At 60.6% G+C, this 18,925-nt stretch overlaps 1 protein-coding gene across 1 annotated transcript in view; it reads right to left on the bottom strand.

Annotated features, from left to right (window-relative positions):
* The window catches only part of PPP2R3B (protein phosphatase 2 regulatory subunit B''beta), a 32,499-nt gene that overhangs the window by 4,037 nt on the left and 9,537 nt on the right, over positions 1-18,925 (bottom strand). Inside the window, exons 5-12 of the mRNA XM_019631007.1 lie at positions 5,931-6,034; positions 5,597-5,699; positions 4,742-4,816; positions 3,416-3,502; positions 2,847-3,003; positions 1,419-1,467; positions 859-948; positions 464-639 (exon numbers count right to left, since the gene is read on the bottom strand). Coding sequence (XP_019486552.1) covers positions 464-639; positions 859-948; positions 1,419-1,467; positions 2,847-3,003; positions 3,416-3,502; positions 4,742-4,816; positions 5,597-5,699; positions 5,931-6,034 — 841 coding nt within the window. The remainder of the gene's footprint in view (positions 1-463; positions 640-858; positions 949-1,418; positions 1,468-2,846; positions 3,004-3,415; positions 3,503-4,741; positions 4,817-5,596; positions 5,700-5,930; positions 6,035-18,925) is intronic.

The raw sequence follows: 18,925 nt of genomic DNA, 5'->3' as shown, positions 1-18,925 counted from the left end.
GCTGTGCGCCACTGTGGGCCCCCCCGAGGGAGCCTTGTCAGGTGACGACCGTCAGGACACCCCCGGCTGGGCTGACCTGGGTCCCGGCACCCGGAGGGGCGCAGGGCTGGGACCGCAGCTGCTTGGGGACCAGGGGGACAACCAACTGGCACACGGCACCGCCCACACCAAGGGTCCTGGGCCAGGTCTCCTGAGATGGGAAATCGAGGAGCGCGGGCAGAGGGACACGGACGTGGGTTGGGGACATCCGCCGTCCTGACCCTGGGGACGCATGTGTGCTTACTCAGCAGGACGGGACCCCATCGCGGGAGGGCTGAGGGGGCCTGGAAGGACCTGTGTCACAGCTTAGTGACCGCCCCCAACAAGGCTGCTGCCGTCCCAGGCACGGCGACGTGTGCTTGGTACGCCCCCACCCCCTCCCCGGGGGGGTGTCCCAGCTCACGGGGGTCCCCTCACGACCCACCCTCGCTCTGGGGCTTCACCAGGTCCAGCATCTGGCACAGGCAGTCCTCGAAGGGCAGCGCCTCGATGGCCATGCTGTCCAGCCGGCGGCACTGCTCCTCGTAGAAGTACTCCAGCTCGAACATGGACAGCGCCCCGTCCCCGTCCAGGTCCATGCAGCGGAACCAGTACTCGATGCTGCGCGCAGGACGGGCGGCCGGTCAGCACCCGGCCACGACGGGCCCCGCCCAGCTGCCCGCCGGGACCAAGGCCACCCAGCAAGAACCCCGCCTGGGAAGGACTCCGCCTGGGACGGGCCTCCGGGGATGGACACGGGGACACCCCTGCTCGGGGGACGGCCGGCGGGCTGCCTCCCAGTGCCCGAGCAGGAGCCCCGCACAGCTGCCACGCAGCTACCTGGTCGGGGTTCTCTTGTCTTCCTCGGAGATGAGGAACCAGACAAAGTCGGCGTAGCTGATCCTCCCCTCCTTCTGGACTTTCCTGCCTCTGGACGGGGGCCGAAAGTGACACGACACCATCAGGACGCAGCGTGCGGCCCGAGGCCCTGCCCGCGCCCACCGGGCACAAGGAACCCTGCGTTTGGCCCAGGGTCACACGCGGTCCTGCTGGGGAGGCTCCCGGAGCCGTCCTGTGACTGGAGGTGGCCCTGGGGCCAGCTGGGGCGCGAGCAGCTGCCACGGGCTTGGTCACAGCCCTCAGGTGCCCAGGACCGGACACGACCACAGACACAGGGCCTGCGTCCCCCTAACTAATGACCGCGTGTGACAAAGGTGTGTCCCCTTATTTACGACCTCGTGTGACAGAAGCACGTGGGCCCCCCCACATGTGACCTCACGTGACAATGACACGCTCTCAGAACACGACAGCTGCTGTCCACCACGCGAATGAGACAGAAGTGGACTCACACACAGCACACCGCTCAGTCATCCCGCGACAGAAGCCCGAGGGACACGTACCGCGTCACAGCTCCCGAGAAGATCCTGTCGATCATCTTGGTGGAGATGGCTGTGACACAAGAACAGGCCGTGAGCCACCGCTCGACGTCGCGCCCTCAGAGCCGGGCGGGGTCGTGTGTGGGTGCCGAGGCCGGGCCTGCTCGGGGCGGAAGCCTGGGGACCCCGGCCTCCGGCACACGCCCTCCCCGGGGCGCTGAGCCCAAATCAGAGCCAGAGGACTGAGCGGCTGAGCCAGGGCCCGTGACAGAGCGGACGGGAGAGCACGCTGCGGTCCCGCCAAGGGCCCCCTTCACGCCCGCACCTCGGCGGTGACGAGAGTGCAAGTGCACTAACTACGATCTGACTGCGACAGTGAAAGTGAGAAGCACCGTGTCACTTTGCTGGGGCCACCGTCACAGAGGACCCCAAACGGGGCAGCTTAAACCACAGACGTTTATTTTTCCCTCCCAGTCCTGGAGGCTGGAGTCCGAGATCCACAGTGTCCTTATCAGGGACCGAAGAGGAGGGACACAGACACAGAGGGGACGCCCCACGGAGACGGAGGCACAGACGGGAGCGCGTCCTGGGGCACCTGACCTCAGGCTCCTGGTGTGCAGCACGGGGGAGGACGCCCTGGCAGCCCCTGGCGTGTGCCCCCTGCTTCCGCACCCCCCACCCCCTCCCCCGCCCTGGACGAGGCCCCTCGTCATCTCCGGGAGTTCGGACTTTCGGCCTCCAGACCTGGGAGAGGATACCTTCCTGTTGGTTTGGGTCCCCGTCGTGGCCTCTGTCACGGCCGCCCCAAGGCACTAGGTCAGGTGCAAACACAATTCTAAGGCAGGACCCCTGCGTGGCTGCACAGGACGGGGCGCTCTGACCCCCCGTCCGCCTGGTCCCTTCCAGACACGAGGGCGGTCGACGCCCCTGCCCGTGCAGGAGCCCGTCAGGCTTGGGGAGCGGCGCGGGGGAAGGGCTGCGTCGTGGCCACCAGGGCCCTGCCGGGTTAGGGCTCCTGCACAGACAGACCCGGTGCAAGTGGTGGGCAGGGCAGTCCCAGCACCAGGGACAAACCAGGAGCCCCGGGGTGACAGGCGTGGGCTGGCGCGGCCCTTGGGGGCAGCCGTGACCACCGGCGGCACGTGCTACTCAGCCAGGGCCTCCCGCTGCCGGACAGACGTGTCCCTGTGTCTTGAGTCCCCTTGTCTCCTGTGTGTCCCTCAAACACAGGCCACTCCTGGAGGGCGCAGTACAGGACGCAGAGGGCGCTGTGAGGCGTCAGGCCTCAGAGCTGAGGGAGAAACGGTAACACCTGCCCTGGCCCGTGTGTCCCCAGCGCCCAGGATGCGTCCTCACAGCGCGCCCAGCACCCGGGGCTAGTCCCGTGTCCCCCAGACCCGTCCTCACTGTGTGCCCGTCCCCCGTGTCCCCAGAGCTTGGGAGCGTCCTCACCGTGGTCGTTGTGGCGGGCCAGGTCCTGCGGGTCGATGAGGAGGTCGTGGTCCGTGTCCAGCTCCCAGAACTTGCAGTAGATGACATAGAAGTGCTCGTAGGAGAAGAACTCCGTCAGCTGGTTGATGTCGGCCTCCTCCTCCAGCAGCGCCACGTTCTGACACACAAACGCGAGAGCCACCGCGGTTACTGGGGACACGGGCCTCCTGGGGGGCAACCCAGGGTCCCACACATGAGGGCGGAGGGCACGGGGCTGGGCAGGCCTGCTCCAGGGTCGGGAGCACGGCCCCGGTCACGGCCACGCGCGGGTGACGGGGCAGCACGTCCAGCGTGGTCCCTCCCCGGCGGGGGCAGGTCGGGACCCGTGCCGTTAACACCCACCGTGCACGGACCCCTGTGCGGGAGGCCTCGCTGCCCGGCTACCTCGGCCCCGCCTCCTGGACGGGGGGAGGGTGGGTGGACACACAGATGGGTGGAGGGACAGTCGGGTGTGGGTGGGTGGGTGGACGAAGCATGGACAGACAGATGCACAGATGCGCGGAGCCCTGTGCCCACCACCGGCCGCCCACCTGCAGGAATGAGCTTCTGCGGAGCTCGGCACAGGTGATCCGGCCGGACCAGGACCTGTTCACCGTGTAGAAGATCCTCTGGATGACCTGCGGGGGGCGGCTGTCAGCTGAGCGCCGGGAATGCGGGTGGCGGGACCGCTGGTCGCCAGCAGAGGGCGCCCACCCCCCACGCCTGACTCCGCCGGGCCAGGGCTGAGGTCACACACCAGGCGACACGGAGGCACAGGAGGCAGGCGGGGCTGCCTGTCAGCTGCACTCGGGGCCTGAGGGGCACACGGGCACGCCTGAGCTGGGAGGGGGTCGTGGGCAGGAGGCCTGAGGGTCTGGGGGTCGTCCTCACACAGGTTTGGGTAAAAACAGACGCTGTGAGCACTTCCACAGACGCTTACGTCACCGCTGGGTGAAAAGCAAGGATTTCGGGGTACAGTGAGACCTCCCTGTTCAACAGGCCCCCAAGCGTACGGGGCTCAGCAACGGTCTCAGAAGGGGGTCCCCTCACCTGTCTCCACCTCAGGACGTCCCCTCACCTGTCTCCACCTCAGGACGTCCCCTCACCTGTCCTCGCCCAGGACGTCCCCTTAGCTGTCCTCGCCCAGAATGTCCCCTGAGCTGTCCCTGTGCAGTAAGGACCCAACGTGCCCATGGAGTGCCCCATGTATCGATACGAAGCCTTGTTTAGGCCCCACACTGGATGTTCTCAGTACGGTGACGACCCCTAGTGACGGCGACAGGGAAGCATGCCCCGTCTGTGGGCCCACGGCACACGGGGCTCCTCGCGTGTGCTTTGTGTATTACGGGACGTGTGCTCCACGCAGAGCCCGCAGCAGGCGCCGGGCAGCCCAGGGCCACTCACGCCCCGTGCAGGGCTGGGGTGGACACGACGCCCATGGAGAGGGCACACCCGCCTTCCCAGGCTGCGCTCTGGGTAGTGCAGGGGTCCGGGGGGCAGGGCTGGGCCGTGGGCGACGTCCCCGGGGCAGAGCAGCGCCCGGCACACAGTGCTCCAAAGAGCAGGAAAGAGCTCCCTGAAGACTAGGAGTCCCCCCCAGGCCGCGTGGCCCCAGGCCGACCTTTCCTGCCCGGGTGGGACAGTGGAGCAGCTCCACTTCCACCTGACTGTGCTGCCCTGACTGCTGGACACGCGGCCAGGACCGCCGGGCTCTGGAGAGCTCGTGCTCCCGTCCGAGACAACCGCCCCTCGTAGGAGCCACCACCATCTTATCCCTGGGTGAGGAAGTGGGGTCTGAGAGGGCCTCAGTCACGTTTAGTCGGGCCCGGTCCCGAGACGCCCAGGAAGCCACGCGGGCAGCCGGCCTCCATACTCACGGTAGTGATGTAGCGGGAATGGAACTCAGACGCCTCCTTCAGGAAAGCCAGGCCGGGGTGGGTGTTCACCACGTCCTGCACACGGGGACAAGACACAGGTGTGGGTGGCCCGTGGCACCAGCGCACGCGCGTCAGAGACACGGGGCCTTCTACACCGACACGTGCAGCACACAGCTGCTCCGTAACACCACGCCGGACGCGTGACTACGTGAAAACAGCTGGTCCACGAGCTAGGACAGCGCACGGCAGTTAACATGGAGCTGTCAATCGCCTCTCACCAAGTTCCCGCGACACGTGTGAACACACAAACACCGCCGCGTGAGCCACATGTAATTTTCTGATACCGTCATTTGACGAAGACGTACAGTCACGGCAGCCCTCTGTCCCTTCTCGAGCGGCTTGGGACGTTTCAGTTACTTGTGATACTTAAGTGAACAGCCAGTAACGCTCAGTAGGGACCATCTGGAATTGCCTCCCCCAGTGTTGAACTAACGCTTCCAAAGGAATGAGACCGGCCTGTGCAGAACCGGCTCCGTGACCCATTTTGGGGACAAGGACACGCCCCTTGGTGCTCTGCCCTCCGTCTCAGGGACTCCACGTCCTAAAGGTTCACAGAGCAGGAAACGTCTGCACCGTCCTGCCGTTAGGACCTGAGGGCAGGCTCCCAGCACACGTGCAGTGTAGACACAGAAACGTACTTGTGAGAAGGCGGTGTGGGGTGTGCCGTGCGGACAAGTGAGGTGTGTGTGGTGTAGACCAGGGCCTGCCTACAAGGAAGGTGGAGGCGTGTGCAGTGTAGACGAGGATGTACCTGCCGGAAGGGCTGAGGTGCGTGAGGTGCAGACCAGGGCCTACCTGCAGGAAGGGGATGAAGTCCTCCTGCACCAGGTAGTTGCAGCCAGGGTTCATGAGCAGATGGACGAACCTGGCAGCGTCGTCGTGGCAGTTCTGCAGGACCCTGCAGCACAGGGGGTGTCGAGCGTCTGCACACACGTGTGTCCACACCGCCGCCCGCTGCAGCCCCAGACGGGGCCCGAGAAGAGCAGGTCCCAGAAGGGACAGCACGGCGGCCCCGACCCGGAGGTCACTAGCTTCCCTGGCTGCCCCAGGTGGACCAGCCTTGATGGAGGGAGGCCCCAGCCCTGCCCCCGGCCACGCCCTGGCCACGCCCCCCAGACCCAGGACTCACTTTCTCCACATGGCGACGAACTTGTGCACCGACACCGAGCCCGTGCGCTCTCCCCCGGCCCCGCAGAAGAGAGGTGCCTTCCAGTACAGCGGGCAGCCGCAGGCCTGCAGGGGGAGGGCGGTGAGCGCCACCCCACCCTCCAGCAGATGGAGCCCCGCCCACCGCACTTCCCTGGGAGGACATGGCCCCGCCCACCGCGCGCTCCCGCAGGGAACCAAGGCCCTAGACCCCTGCAAAAAAGAGCGCCGACCCTCACAACCAGCAGCACCTCCGAGGAGAGTGCCCACATTCACTCCCGCACGCTGGGGACAATGACACAGGAGGGGCTGCTGGGGTGGACTCAAGGCTGCTGGGACAGACCCCCTCCCTGAGCAGGACACACAGCCGGCACCTAGCAGATCCACACTGTGGAAGCAGCAGCTTCTGAGGACCCACGAGTGGGACAACGACAGTATAAAGTAGCGAGTGTTGAGAATGTGACAATAATGACGTCACACATCCCATCTCACAGATGCAGCCGTGACCAAGGCAATGCTGACCGCGCTACACGCGTACCGCGGAGAGAAGGCCGCAGCCTCCACGTCAACAAAGCAACAGAAGGAAAACAGTAAAAAGAAGACACGAAAGAAAAAGTAATTCTTCAACACAGAACATGAACCACCACAAACATCAGTTCTCTGAGAAGGTTTGAACAGTGAGTTCCCCTCAGCAGACCTTCGAGGACAGGCAGAAAGGGGCCTACGAGCGTCCGCAGCCCCCACAGGCCCCGTCACACAGGCGGGACGCGGGACTGCGTGTAACCCTGTGCCCAAGAACGTGGGGCGCAGCTGAAGGGGGCAGACTGCGGGCTCACTGTGGAACCCTCCTGACAGGGGCCCACCCTTCTTCAAACAGCTGAATCCGTAACTCAAAACTTTCCCACAAAGACAGTTCCAGCCCAGAGGCTTCGCCAGCGAAAGCTTCCCAGCATTTGGGGAGCAGCCACGGTGACCGCACAGAGTCCCCCCGAGAACGAGCCGGGGGCCACGTCCACGGTCCTGTTTAAGTAATTCATGTATGTGTGTGCGAGTATGCATGTATATGAGTATGTCTGTACATGTGTGTACGCACGCATGTATGAGTATGCATGATTATGTACTTATGCGTTCACGCACGAGCGTGTACGGCTATGCAGGTATGCATGCATGCACTTTTGTCAGGGTCCGGTTTTGAGGCAGCACATCCTAGACGCCGACACTGGTGAAGGGGACGCGGAAAACCACAGCCACCCATCGCTCATGACCACGGACACAAAAATCCCACATAAAATCCTACAGCAAGCTGAATTCAGTAAGAAGGAAAAATCACAATTAACACAAGAGACCAGGAGGCTAAGAAGGGACACGGGTGTCCCCTGAAGCCGGGGGCTCCCTCCACACCAGCGGGGGTCTGGCGGCTCCGGCCCGGGGCTGCCGCAGGAAACGCGGGCAGGGCAGCCGGGCCGCGGAGCCCAGGGACACGGGGCCCAGGGAAGACACTAACGGCTCGCGTTCAAATGCGTTTCAGTGCGCGACGCAGCGGCGTGCAAGGCCCAGGGGTACGGAGTGTGGCCTCCGCCACGTCGCTGCAGCCAACGACAGTGCACAGGACGCACCTGGTGTCAGCGTGCTGGCAAACCGCAACGAGAGGGGCACTGCTAACAGCGCCCCCTGTCAAACGCATACACAAAACCAGCTACGAATAAATCGCACCCGGGACGGCCCGCCAGAGACGTCTCTGCGGAGCACACGCCCAGCATCCTCCCATCTCGCTGTGGGGCGGGGACTTGGCGATGCGGAGTGTCAATCACTCCACAACGACACGCCCTGACGTCCCGGGAGCCAATCAGCAAGCAGCAGCGGGTTTTCTATTTGCACAAACGGACAAGCTCACTTTAAAAGTGCTATGGACGTGCGGGGGTAAGGGGGAGCACAGTGCAGGGGGAGGGGGGCACACCACAGGAGGACAGGGGTGGGAGGCACTGGGGGAGGGGGAGCATATCACGGGGGACGGGCTGGGGGAGGCACACCATGGGGATGGGGCACTGCGGGGTCAGGGTGCCGGGGGAGGGGTAGCAGCGGCCGGTCGCCTGGCAGCGTGTACTGAGCGCGCCCACGCACAGACCCCACAGACCCCACAGCCAGGACCTGAGCTCCGAGGCGTAAACGCGCACAGCTGGGGCTCACGGACATGTCCCCGCATGGCGGAGGATGGTCCTGGTGGCTTCCTGCCTACGGCCCCACAAGGGGCCGCTGATGGCTGCAGCCGTGACCTGGGGAAGATTCACGCACTTCGGGGGTGTCACCGTGAAGGTGGCACGAGGGAGGGTTGGGGTCACAGCCCTAGCCGTGGGCACAGCATGCCCGGGTGTGCAGGACAGCTGTCCCACCACAGCAGGCGTGAGTGGCTGTCAGCAGCTGACAGTGAGAGGGGAAGGTACGCTCATGCTGTCTCCATGTGCATGAGGCCGGCAGACACTGCTGGCACCTGGAGGGGACGACCCGGCAGTGGGCACAGGGAGACGAGTGGGGAGGAGCAGCACAGCCGGCGTGTGGCATGGCTGGTGGTCACGCGGTGTGTGGGGACTCGCTGCACTTAGGATAGCCTGAGGGGTCCTCGAGGCTCCGCGCTGTCCTCACCTGGCACTGGGTGCCCTTCCCCGCATGGGGGACAGCTGCAGTCACCAGGCCCCACAAGGAGCAGGGAGCCTGGCACCCAGAGCCTATGCAGCCTGCCGCCTGAACCTACGCGGCCTGGTGCCCCGAAACTCAGCAGCCTGGCACCCCACACTTATGCAGCACCATAGGCCAGCGGGAAGGGTCCCTGCTACCTCAGTCACCTTCCATGCATCTGTAACAATGTTCTCCAGAGTGCAAAACGTTTTCTCAAAGATGCAGAGGATACAAAGAAACGCTGTACAACCTTGAACCTTGGGAAATTGTCTCCCCACAGGAAAACCGCATCTCTCAACAAGACTGTACTCTAGGCCTCCACGTCTGGCTCCTCTCCCTCAGCATCATGCACCTGAGAGCTGTGTACATGTCCTGTGTGTGACACTGTGACACCTGCACACCTGGTCTCTGACCCGGCTCCTGACACAGGGGCCTCAGGTCCCTGGAATTTTCTGGGGGTCAGGAGTGTCTGTTGTCCCAGTGACATGACTCTGGGTGGGCGGTCACCAGGAGGCCCAGCCACAGTTAGACGCATGTGACTTTCTGGGAAGGTCAGGGGCTGGGGGCTGAGCTGATGACCGTCGCGTCCTCGTGACAAAGCCGCCACAGACATCTCTGAGGTGCCAGGTTCAGAGAATCCGGGTTTGCACACGGACACGTGCCAGGAGGGTGACGCACCCCTGCTCCCCAGGGACAGAGCCCCTGCCCTGGGACCCTGCCCCCTCGCCCGGTGTAACCTCTTCACCGGACTGTCCCTCTGTCCTCTGCATGTCCCTTAGGAAACTGGTTAACTATTCTCTGCACATCCCTTAGGAAATCGGTAAGTGTAGGCGCTTCCGTGAGACCTGTGAACTGTCCTAGCCCATTAGAGAATCTGGAGGGTTGTGGGAACCCCCTGAATTTATAGCTGGTCGGTGAGAAGCCCGGGTGACGGCCTGGGACCTGAGACTGGTATCTGAAGTGGGGCCGTCCCGTGGGGGTCTGACGCTGTCTGCAGGTACAAAGTTCAAGAACTGAGCTGCAGGGTGGGGCCCAGCTGGGGTCTGGGCCCCATCTGCTAACACCAGTGTCTGCTGTGCAGACAAAGGAAACAGTTTCCCTTCCACCAGTCAACACTGTTTGTTTTCGCCGTCCACCTGCGGCCTCAGACAGACGGCTTTGCAGCCAGCGGGCTCAGCGGAGGTAAGGAGGCCGTGACGGACGCTCAGACCCACAGCGAGGACACAGCTGCGGCCCTACACGACACGCCCACCCACAGGCTCCCAGTGCAGGGAGCCGACGGACGCCCTGAAAGGAGGAAAAGCAGCTTCTGTCAGTGAGTTCAGCACCCGCTCGCTCGGTAATGGACCAACAAGCACGAAACCTGCAGAAACTGCAGAACCAACCAGGGAACTGACACTGGAGAGCAGGACCCATGCCTACGCGCTCACGGGCGCTCACCGAGGCAGACCAGCTTCCGGCCACGGAGCCCGTCTACGTACCCTGAAAAGGCCCGAAGTGAGCGTGCTTGCCGGCACACACGCGTCACGTGTCAGTAACGAGACGATGTCAGGAGAAGCTGCGTGTTTTGAAAACTGAAACGACAACATTCTAAGTACCTCGCTGGACACATCACAATGTAGGCGGCACTGGAGAGAATGGAAAGCCCGACCCACGGACGAGTGGGCGCTGGTACGCCGTGCCCAGGAGGCAGCGAGCGCAGTCAACGCTTACGTGAGCTCAGGAGAAAGGCTGGATGGCCAAGTGCCTCGTCAACAAGCTGAGGGCAGGAAGGTAAACTCGTGTAAGAAAACAGAGGACATAAAAGACACAAAATGCCAGCGTCAGACATGCAGAGAGCAGCGCAGATCCTGCAGAGTGGAATCCGACAAACAACATTTGCCACTAAGTCCCCAGCTTAGAAGAACTGGGCAGACGCTCTGAAACGCACAACGTGTTACGGCTCAGTAAGCAGCATGGAAACAGCGTGTCTGTTAGAAGAAGCTCCAACTGCAGTTAAGAACCCTTCCCGGAGGGAAAACTCCCAGCTCGATGGCTGGCTGCTGGTTCCAACTGTGTAAGCACAAACGACACGGATTCTAAACAAATGTCTGCAGAAAAGAGGATAAGGGACCTCCCCTTAACTGTGTGAGGCCGGGTGACCCTGACACCAAACCACCAAACGACAACAAAACCACAGACCATCGTGTCTCGTGAACCTGAAGCCCTGACGAGACATGAGGATAAGAGTCCACACACACAGACACGGGAGGCAACGGGACCCTGCCGAAGCCACGTGCATGGGGTCCACCGTGCAGCGAGTCCACGGGAACAACCGCACGGCCACCTCCGTTTGTGCAGACAAGCACAGGACAATTCTTAACACACAGGCGTGGTTTTCAGAAGGAAAGGAGCACTCAGCAAACTCGAAATAGAAGGGCGCTCACAAGGGCATCTATGAAAAACCCACAGCTGCCACCCCGCCTCGCACTGGTGGCTGACAGCTCCCGGGACGGGGAAGGGGTGAGGGTGAGGGTGTGCGCGCTCTGTCCATCCCCAGGCACCGCAGCAGCCAGTGCAGGGAGGCGGGAGAGGGCCCAAGACGGCCAACAGGGCGGTTACAGGGTCTGCACCAGACTCCATCCTCTGAGGAAAGGAATCGGACCGGCGAGCTGGTGAGGTCAGAGGCCACAGAGTCGACGTACAAACGTCAACCGTCAGAAACTGCAGTAAAAGAGCTGCTGACAACGTCAGGGAAAATATGCAATAGCTGGTTACGCCCAAGCAGTCACACAAATGAGCAGATGAAAAGATGCTGGATAGTTCATTAGAAAAGGGAGGTATCTCTACACACCCATGAAAACGGTGCCAGGGTCTTGCTGTCACCCCCAGGTTCTCAGGCTGAAGCCTAACCCCAACGAGATGCTGTCAGAATGGGGGCCTTTGGGAGGCCAGCGGGTCAGGAGGGTGCGGCCCCCACGACAGGGTCAATGTCCTTGTAACGGCTGCAGAGAGCTCGTCCCCAGGCCTCCTGACACGTGAGGACACGGCGAGAAGGCAGCGGCCGTCTGCAGGCAGGAGGCGGCCCTCACCCACCCGCCAGCACCTGATCTAGGCGTGCGGCCTCCACACGGAGTGACAGGGGCCTGATTCGTAGGTCCCGGGTGTGGAGCTTTGTGGCAGCCTGGAGCTGAGACCAACGGCTGAAGGTAAGGAGGGAGCACAGCAGGTGAGCTGAGGACGTGGGGCTGCTGGACCTAAAACAGGGGCTCAGCACACGACCCGGCGGTGAGACGCACACACTCACTCACAGTCACACGCACATGCACACACTGACACATACTCGCATACGTATAGTCACACACAGGCACACACTGACACGGTTGCACACATACAAACACATACACATTCACACACACGCAGTCACACACTCACTTATACAGTCACACGCTCTCAGTCACACACGCTCACTGACACACTGATTCACACACACTAACACACATATTCACACACACTCTCACACTGTCACACCCACACACCTACACGGACAAGAACTGGGAGGGGCTCAAACAAACCCCTGTACTCAGATGTTCACGGCAGCACTCGTCACAACAGCCAAAAGGCAGGAACAGCCCCAACATCTGTCTATGGATGAGCAGAAAAGCAGAGCGGGGTCCGTCTGCACAGCAGAGTATCACTCGGCCCTGAAAAGGTGGGAGGCTGTGACACTGATGACAACGTGGAGGGACCCGGAACACACGGTGCTCAGTAACAGAAGCCGGACACACAAGGCCACCCAGTGTGTGACTCCCGTTTATGTGAAACGTCCAGGAGGCTCATCCACAGACAGAGGTGGGTGCGTGCTGCCAGGGGCTGGGGGAAGGGACGGGGGTGACTGTCATGGGGATGCGTCTCCTGGGGGGATGGGATGTTCTGGAACTAGTGTAATGCTTGTGCAACACTGTATAAGTAATAAATGCTTCTAAACTATACATTTTTAAATGGTTAAAATGTTGACAGAATTTTGCCACAATAAAAACAGGACCTACTGTGTGGCTGTTGATGTGAACCTGTAGAATGCTCCCACTAAGCCACAGAGACAGAAAGCCAAGCGGGCAGCCTGAGGGAGGGGCGGGACGGCTGGGGAAGGCGCGGGGCACACAGTTCAGGGGACGCTGGAAATGCTGGTCCCCCCGAGTGTGTCAGTGGTTTCATGAGATGCACGTGAGTCAGAGCTCAGTAAACCGCATGTGTTACACACGTGCTGTTTATCGCATGTCGATCGGCCCTCAAGGAACAGACCAACAAAGGAGAAAGGACATGGTGAAAAATGACCATGTGAGCCGGTGTCCCACACACTACCCGGGGCGCGGACGACAAAGCCACCACAAGTCCCCACACACCCCGTGGCCGAGGAGAAGGGCTGACACCGTGTGCTGGCCGAGCACAGGCCCCAGGCGCCCCGCACGCCGGCTGCAGAGGCAGGCGGATGCCCGGAGGACACCTCTGTGCAGCTTCGTAGGGAAGTCAGCATGCAGTCGCCAGAGGACCCAGCAACTCGGCTCTGAGGCACCGGCCACCCCCGAGAAACGCACACGCGTGCGCACAAACGTGCACGGCAGCTGCGTTCCCAGGACAAAGCAGAGACCAGAGTCGACACAGCACACGGGCCCGGTCACGTGACCTTCCACACGGGCAGGAGGCCCCTACGAGAGCAGGTGGGCTGCGGGGGGAGAGTTGGGGGGTGGTGGCAGGTGGCTGCGTGTGCGGGGCTGTGGGGAGCGCAGGGAGGCGCTGGGGGCAGAGCAGGCTGTGTGCGGGGGGCGCAGAGGCATGGATGTGGTCCCACCTGGACGGAGGCGTGCACACACAGGTGTGTGTTCACCAACACGTATCCCACGGTGTACGCGAACCTGGGATCTTTCTGTATGAGAATGACGTCCCAGGACCGCCCACAGAAAGCAAGATTTAATTGTTCAACAAGAAGATGGAAAACAGCGGCAGGATAGACACATGTAAGAAATTTAGGGAAGATGAGGGTAGGCATGCATGAGAGACAGACAGAAATCACAGGGAACCCATGCAGCTCAGACGCTGATCTGAAAACAGCAACTCTGTGGCGTGACCCGTCGAGCGGAAGGAGAGGGTCGCAGATGCGTTTTTCATGGAGATTTAAGCATCACAGACGAGGACAAGGAAAAGCTTTAGAGCAGCGGTTTTCAACCTTCCTAATGCCGCGGACCCTTAATACAGTTCCTCATGTTGTGGTGACCCCCAACCATAAAATCATTTTTGTTGCTTCTCTATAACTGTAACTGTGCTACTGTTATGAATCGTAACGTAAATATCTTTTTGTTTTCCGATGGTCTTAGGTAACCCCTGTGAAAGGGTCGTTCGACCCCCAAAGGGGTCGCAACCCACAGGTTGAGAACCGCTGCTTTAGAGCAATAGACACACCAGCTACGTAAATGCTGTTTTAGCAAAAAAACGGGATCAAGCCCAAGTGCAGAAAGTGCTAAATAAAGCAGTGGCGTTTAAAGGGAATTAACGGTGAAACAGAAGAAGGGCCGGGGTGGGACAGGCGGCTTCGCTGGGCAGAGGAGCAGGCCTTGGTCTGTCAAGCTGGGTCAGGGGCGCGGCGAGGGAGGGAGGGAGGATGAGAGAAGGAAGCGCTCCAGGAGCTGACCTCGGACCTCAGGCCGGACGACAGACACCGAGCACACACAGGCCTACTGAACAGCACGGTTCAACTTCACAGAGAACAGCAAACCCAGAGCAGGGCGACCACAAGGCCCAGACGCCAGCGCCGTGTGAGCAGCCGGACAGGGTGTGAGCCACGCCCGCTGGACACGCACCCCAACTCAGCCCCTACACACTGACGCAGCTCCGTACGCACAGCCCTGGGGGTGAGACCACAAACGCATGTGTACCCGTCACCCTGCGACCCGGAGCCCCCCACACAGCACGGTCCCCAAGGCCCATGGCCAAGGCGTACAATGAGTCACGCCCACGGCTGTCATGGTAGCATCACTGCCACGAGGCAACGGCCGCTCGGTGGGGGCGTGGAACGTAATCCCCAGATTCCCACGCTGCATGGTGTGGCTGCGTGACCCCTCGGGTGACAGCGGAAGGAACAATTATCTCTCACAGCTCCCGGCCGGGTAAGGCTCTAGGGCTCCCTGGTTCTCTTGGGCGCGTCCACGAAAATCTAAAAACCTGCTTCTTGCCCGCAGACCCAACAGGGGACCCCCAGAGGCTGGACGGGGGTCCAGAGGCTTTGCAGCTTGGGTTCTGGAAGAAAGGCGGCACGAGGCGTGCAGCGTGCGGGCGGGCGTGAACAGCTGGCCGCAGGACCGTGGGTGGGCAGCCAGGAGACCTGGCGAGAGCGAGTCAGTGACACTGATGCCGTGACAACAGCACGTGACGTCCCTGAGGAAGGCGCCAGGAAACACGTCCCACTGATGGGGCCTCAGAGACGCGTCCCCACGCTGGACGTGCAGGGGGTGAATGCTGGAAGTAGGGCACGGCCACATGCAAGGCGTGCACAGGACGGCCCTCAGTCCCAGAAGGTACGTGGCAGGAGGACACAGGCTCTGCTCACACTGGCTGTCACGTTTTCTTTACAAAGAAATGAAACACTGAATTCCTCCTGTTTCCAGTGTTTTAGATCACAGTGTAGCACGTGTTAGTGTTACTATTTTTCTCCATTTTCCTGCACATCTATAACCAACTATCAGAGAGTTTTTAAGGTTTCAACAGACACACTGAAATCAGGGCACAGGGTTCTTCTCCAGGGGACGAAAGGTTACAAAGCACGCATGCTTCCCCCACCGGTCAGGCTGCCCTGCACGGTTCCAGCTGGCACAGTCCCATTTGTGGGTCCACACCACACAGCAACGTGAGGACCCGTGCTGAGGTGCAGGGATTTCCAAGACACCACATGTAGTGGAAAAATAAATATGTGTGGGTACACACACACGTACTCGTAGGTATGCACCCATATTAAAAACAAAACAACCATAAGACCAAAGCTATGAAAACAGCTACTTACAGGGCAGGACGAGAACAGCATTGAGTAGACAGGGACAGAACCTGGACTTATCTGAATAGATCCGGTTTCCAGTTTTGAGCTTGGAACCATGTATGTTTTTTATAAACTCATAAAACAAAAATTTAAACTACCTTGAAAAGGCAATCCCTAACAGAAGGGAACGCTTCCCACCGCATCCTCTACGAGCAGTTTTACCCTAACACCAAAACCAGACCAAGGAGTCACAAGGAAACCACAAGCCAGCATCCCTCATGAATGCAGATGCAAACACCCTCCACAAAACACTAGCTAACAGAACCCAGCAACACATAAAAAAGGTGACACATCACGTCCAAGGGTACTCGGTTCCAGGAATGCAAGGCCGGCTAATGCTGGAAAAACCAACGTGTGATACAGCGTATCAACGGAGTAACACACCAAAACCACACGGTCATTTCAGCAGAAGAGAAAAAGCACCTGACAAACACAATATCCTTTCTCGATAAAAACACCCAACAAGCTAGGACCAGAAAGGAACGTCCTCAAGCCGGTAAGGGGCAGCTCTGGAAACCCCACTGTGACATCGTGCTCGGTGCTGACACACCAGATGCTTGCCCCAACGGGATCAGGAACAAGACAAGACTGCTCCCTCCTCCCCGCAGCCCCACACGGGACTTGGGGTTCCCAGGGAGCCGTCACGCAGGACAGACACAAAGGCACCCACTCTGGGGAGGATGCAGCAAAACGACTTCTGCTCACAGGTGACGTGAGGGCATACGAAATCCTGACAGACACGCTGAAAACTAATAGAACGAAGAAATGAGTTCAGAAGGACTGCAGGATGCCACCAACGCACAAAAAACAGCTGTCGTGTTAAACACCTGCAGCGAACAACCTGAAAATAAAATTCAGAAAACAATTCCATTTACAACAACGTCAAAAGAAACACACTTTGCAGCAAATTTAACGAAAGACGTGCAAAACTCATACTGGAAGAGCAACAGCCCTTTTTGAAGGAAACGCAAGATGTAAATGAGGGAAGGTCGGAGAACCAGGGGACTCAGGACGGTCAGGAGGGCAACGCCCCCGCCCGACCTCAGGAGTGAACTCCGTCCCGTCACAATTCCGCTGCCATCTCTGTAGAAAGTGACAAGCAGGTCCTAAACCCCACGGAACTGCAGGGACCCCAAATGGCCCCGACAACTGGAGGGCACCGTCGGGCACTCCCACGTCCCGATTTCAGAACCCGGCCCGGAGCAGCAGGGATGGAGGCAGGTGCCGCTGGGGACAGAGACACACGGTCAGGGTTAAAGCCCAGTGCCGGCGGGCCCTGCACGGGCACCCGATGTGCAACAGGGGCAAGACACTCCCTGGGAAAGCACCGTGTCTTCAGCACACGGTGCCGGAGGACGGGATTCCCACGTACAGAGAATGACGCTGGACCCCTGGATATAAAAATGGACTCGACATGGATGAAAAACCAGGACGTAGGAGCTAAACCTCAGAAAAAACAAAAGTGTTTGTGACCGTGGCTATGACAATGATTTGTGGGCTATGACCCCAAAGCACTGGTCACAGACAAAAAACATATATAAAGTGAAGTTCAACAAAATTAAAGACTTTTTTGCATTAAAGAACACTGTCAAAAACAGTAAAAAAAAACAGCTCAGAGAATGGGAGACAATAGCTGTGCGCCACACAGCTGATAAGGGGCTTGTATCTGGGATTCAACAATATGACAAATGACCCCGCTTTAAGATGGGCTAAGGGTCTACACGGGCATTTCTCCACAGACGACGTACACGTGGCCAATTGGCACGTGAAAAACCGGCCCACGTCGCCAGTCCTCGGGGAGTTGCCAATCAAAGCGCGGTCCGACGCCTCCCACGTGCTAGGATGGGATGTCTGTGAAGGGATGGAAAAGGCGCGTGGGCAGGGAGCAGTGGAGAACTGGGTCCCGGGCCCGCTGGTGGGGTGCACGGCAGCACAGGCAGCCTGGGGGCCTCGGAAGGCCCGGCCGTGCGGCCGCTGGACGCGGCATCTGCACTGCTCGGTGCACACGTCCGAGGGAAACGCAAACGCGTCCACAGACACCGTACGTGCATGTTCACGGCAGCCCAAAGGCGGGACAGCCCGAACGCCCTCAGGGGCTGACAGACACAGAAAGAACAGCGGGAGCCACACACGGGCGAGGCTGGCGGCACACTGAGGGGCCCACCAGACACAGACACCACTTAGTCCGCGTGCGACCCCACGTGTGGCAGACGCCACAGACAGCCGGGGCTCGCAGTCCTGAGGGGGTAAGAGCACCGTGGGATGACAGGCTCAAGGTACAGGGTTCTTCTCCAGGGGACAAAACTGGCTGCAGAGGCGGCTGCACAACTTTGTGAAAACACCAAAAGCCGCTGAGCTGCACCCTTTAAAAGGGAGAGCTGCGTGGGTGCGCGTTTTGTTCCAATCCAGCTGCTACGGAAAGGAAGACGGCTGCCCCTGAAAATGGAGAGCGCAAGGAAGCACGTGAGGTACTGCGCACGCGGCCGGAGAACCTTCTCACGATGGACACGGGGTCAGCACCCAAACCAGGGAGAAGTCGAGGGGACGGACGGGGAGAGAGGGAGACGGCAGAGAGTGTCCAGTGCATGGCAGGCAAAGGGGAGGCAGAAGAAACCCACGCATGAAGCCTGAAAGGCAAACTCAGTCACTTTCTAAAGCAGGTGGCCCACAGGTGGGACGGGAGTTGGGACGGGGGATGGGAGGACGACGGGGCCGTGCACAGCGACAGCCAGGAGGGGCCGTGCACAGCCGCGTGCTGCAGGGGAGGAGGGCAGGACCCCTCTGGGCACATCCGACTGTTGGAGGTCAGGTGACAATGGCCCTGGTGCCGGGGCTGCACCTCTAGGGTGACGAGCAGACAAAGGCAGGGGACACAGGTCCCTGGCCGCACAAACAGCACTGCACGGACAGAGCTGACGGTGCCACGTCCGCACATGCCAACATGGGTCATCAGGAAACACAGTGTCGGGAGAAGCGGCCACACTGCCCGACGATGCACACAGTGTGGCAGCATTTAGGTGAGGCTTACAGTCACGCACGGGTGCTGAGGGGCGGTGCTCACCCACCCAGAACGCCACGCCTGGACAGCGAGAGCCTGGGGCTCGGAAGCCCTGCGCTGATGTCCCCATCGCAGCATCTGGGAGGTGACACACACGCACGCACACACACACACACACGCACACACGCACACACACACACACACCTGCACTCTTTAACATTTACGTAGAACACACTAGGTCCTG

Source organism: Hipposideros armiger, unplaced genomic scaffold, assembly GCF_001890085.2.
Source record: "Hipposideros armiger isolate ML-2016 unplaced genomic scaffold, ASM189008v1 scaffold_970, whole genome shotgun sequence".
Lineage (NCBI taxonomy): Eukaryota > Metazoa > Chordata > Mammalia > Chiroptera > Hipposideridae > Hipposideros > Hipposideros armiger.
The sequence above is the reverse complement of the archived record's forward strand: the minus strand, read 5'-3'. Positions and strand labels throughout refer to the sequence as shown.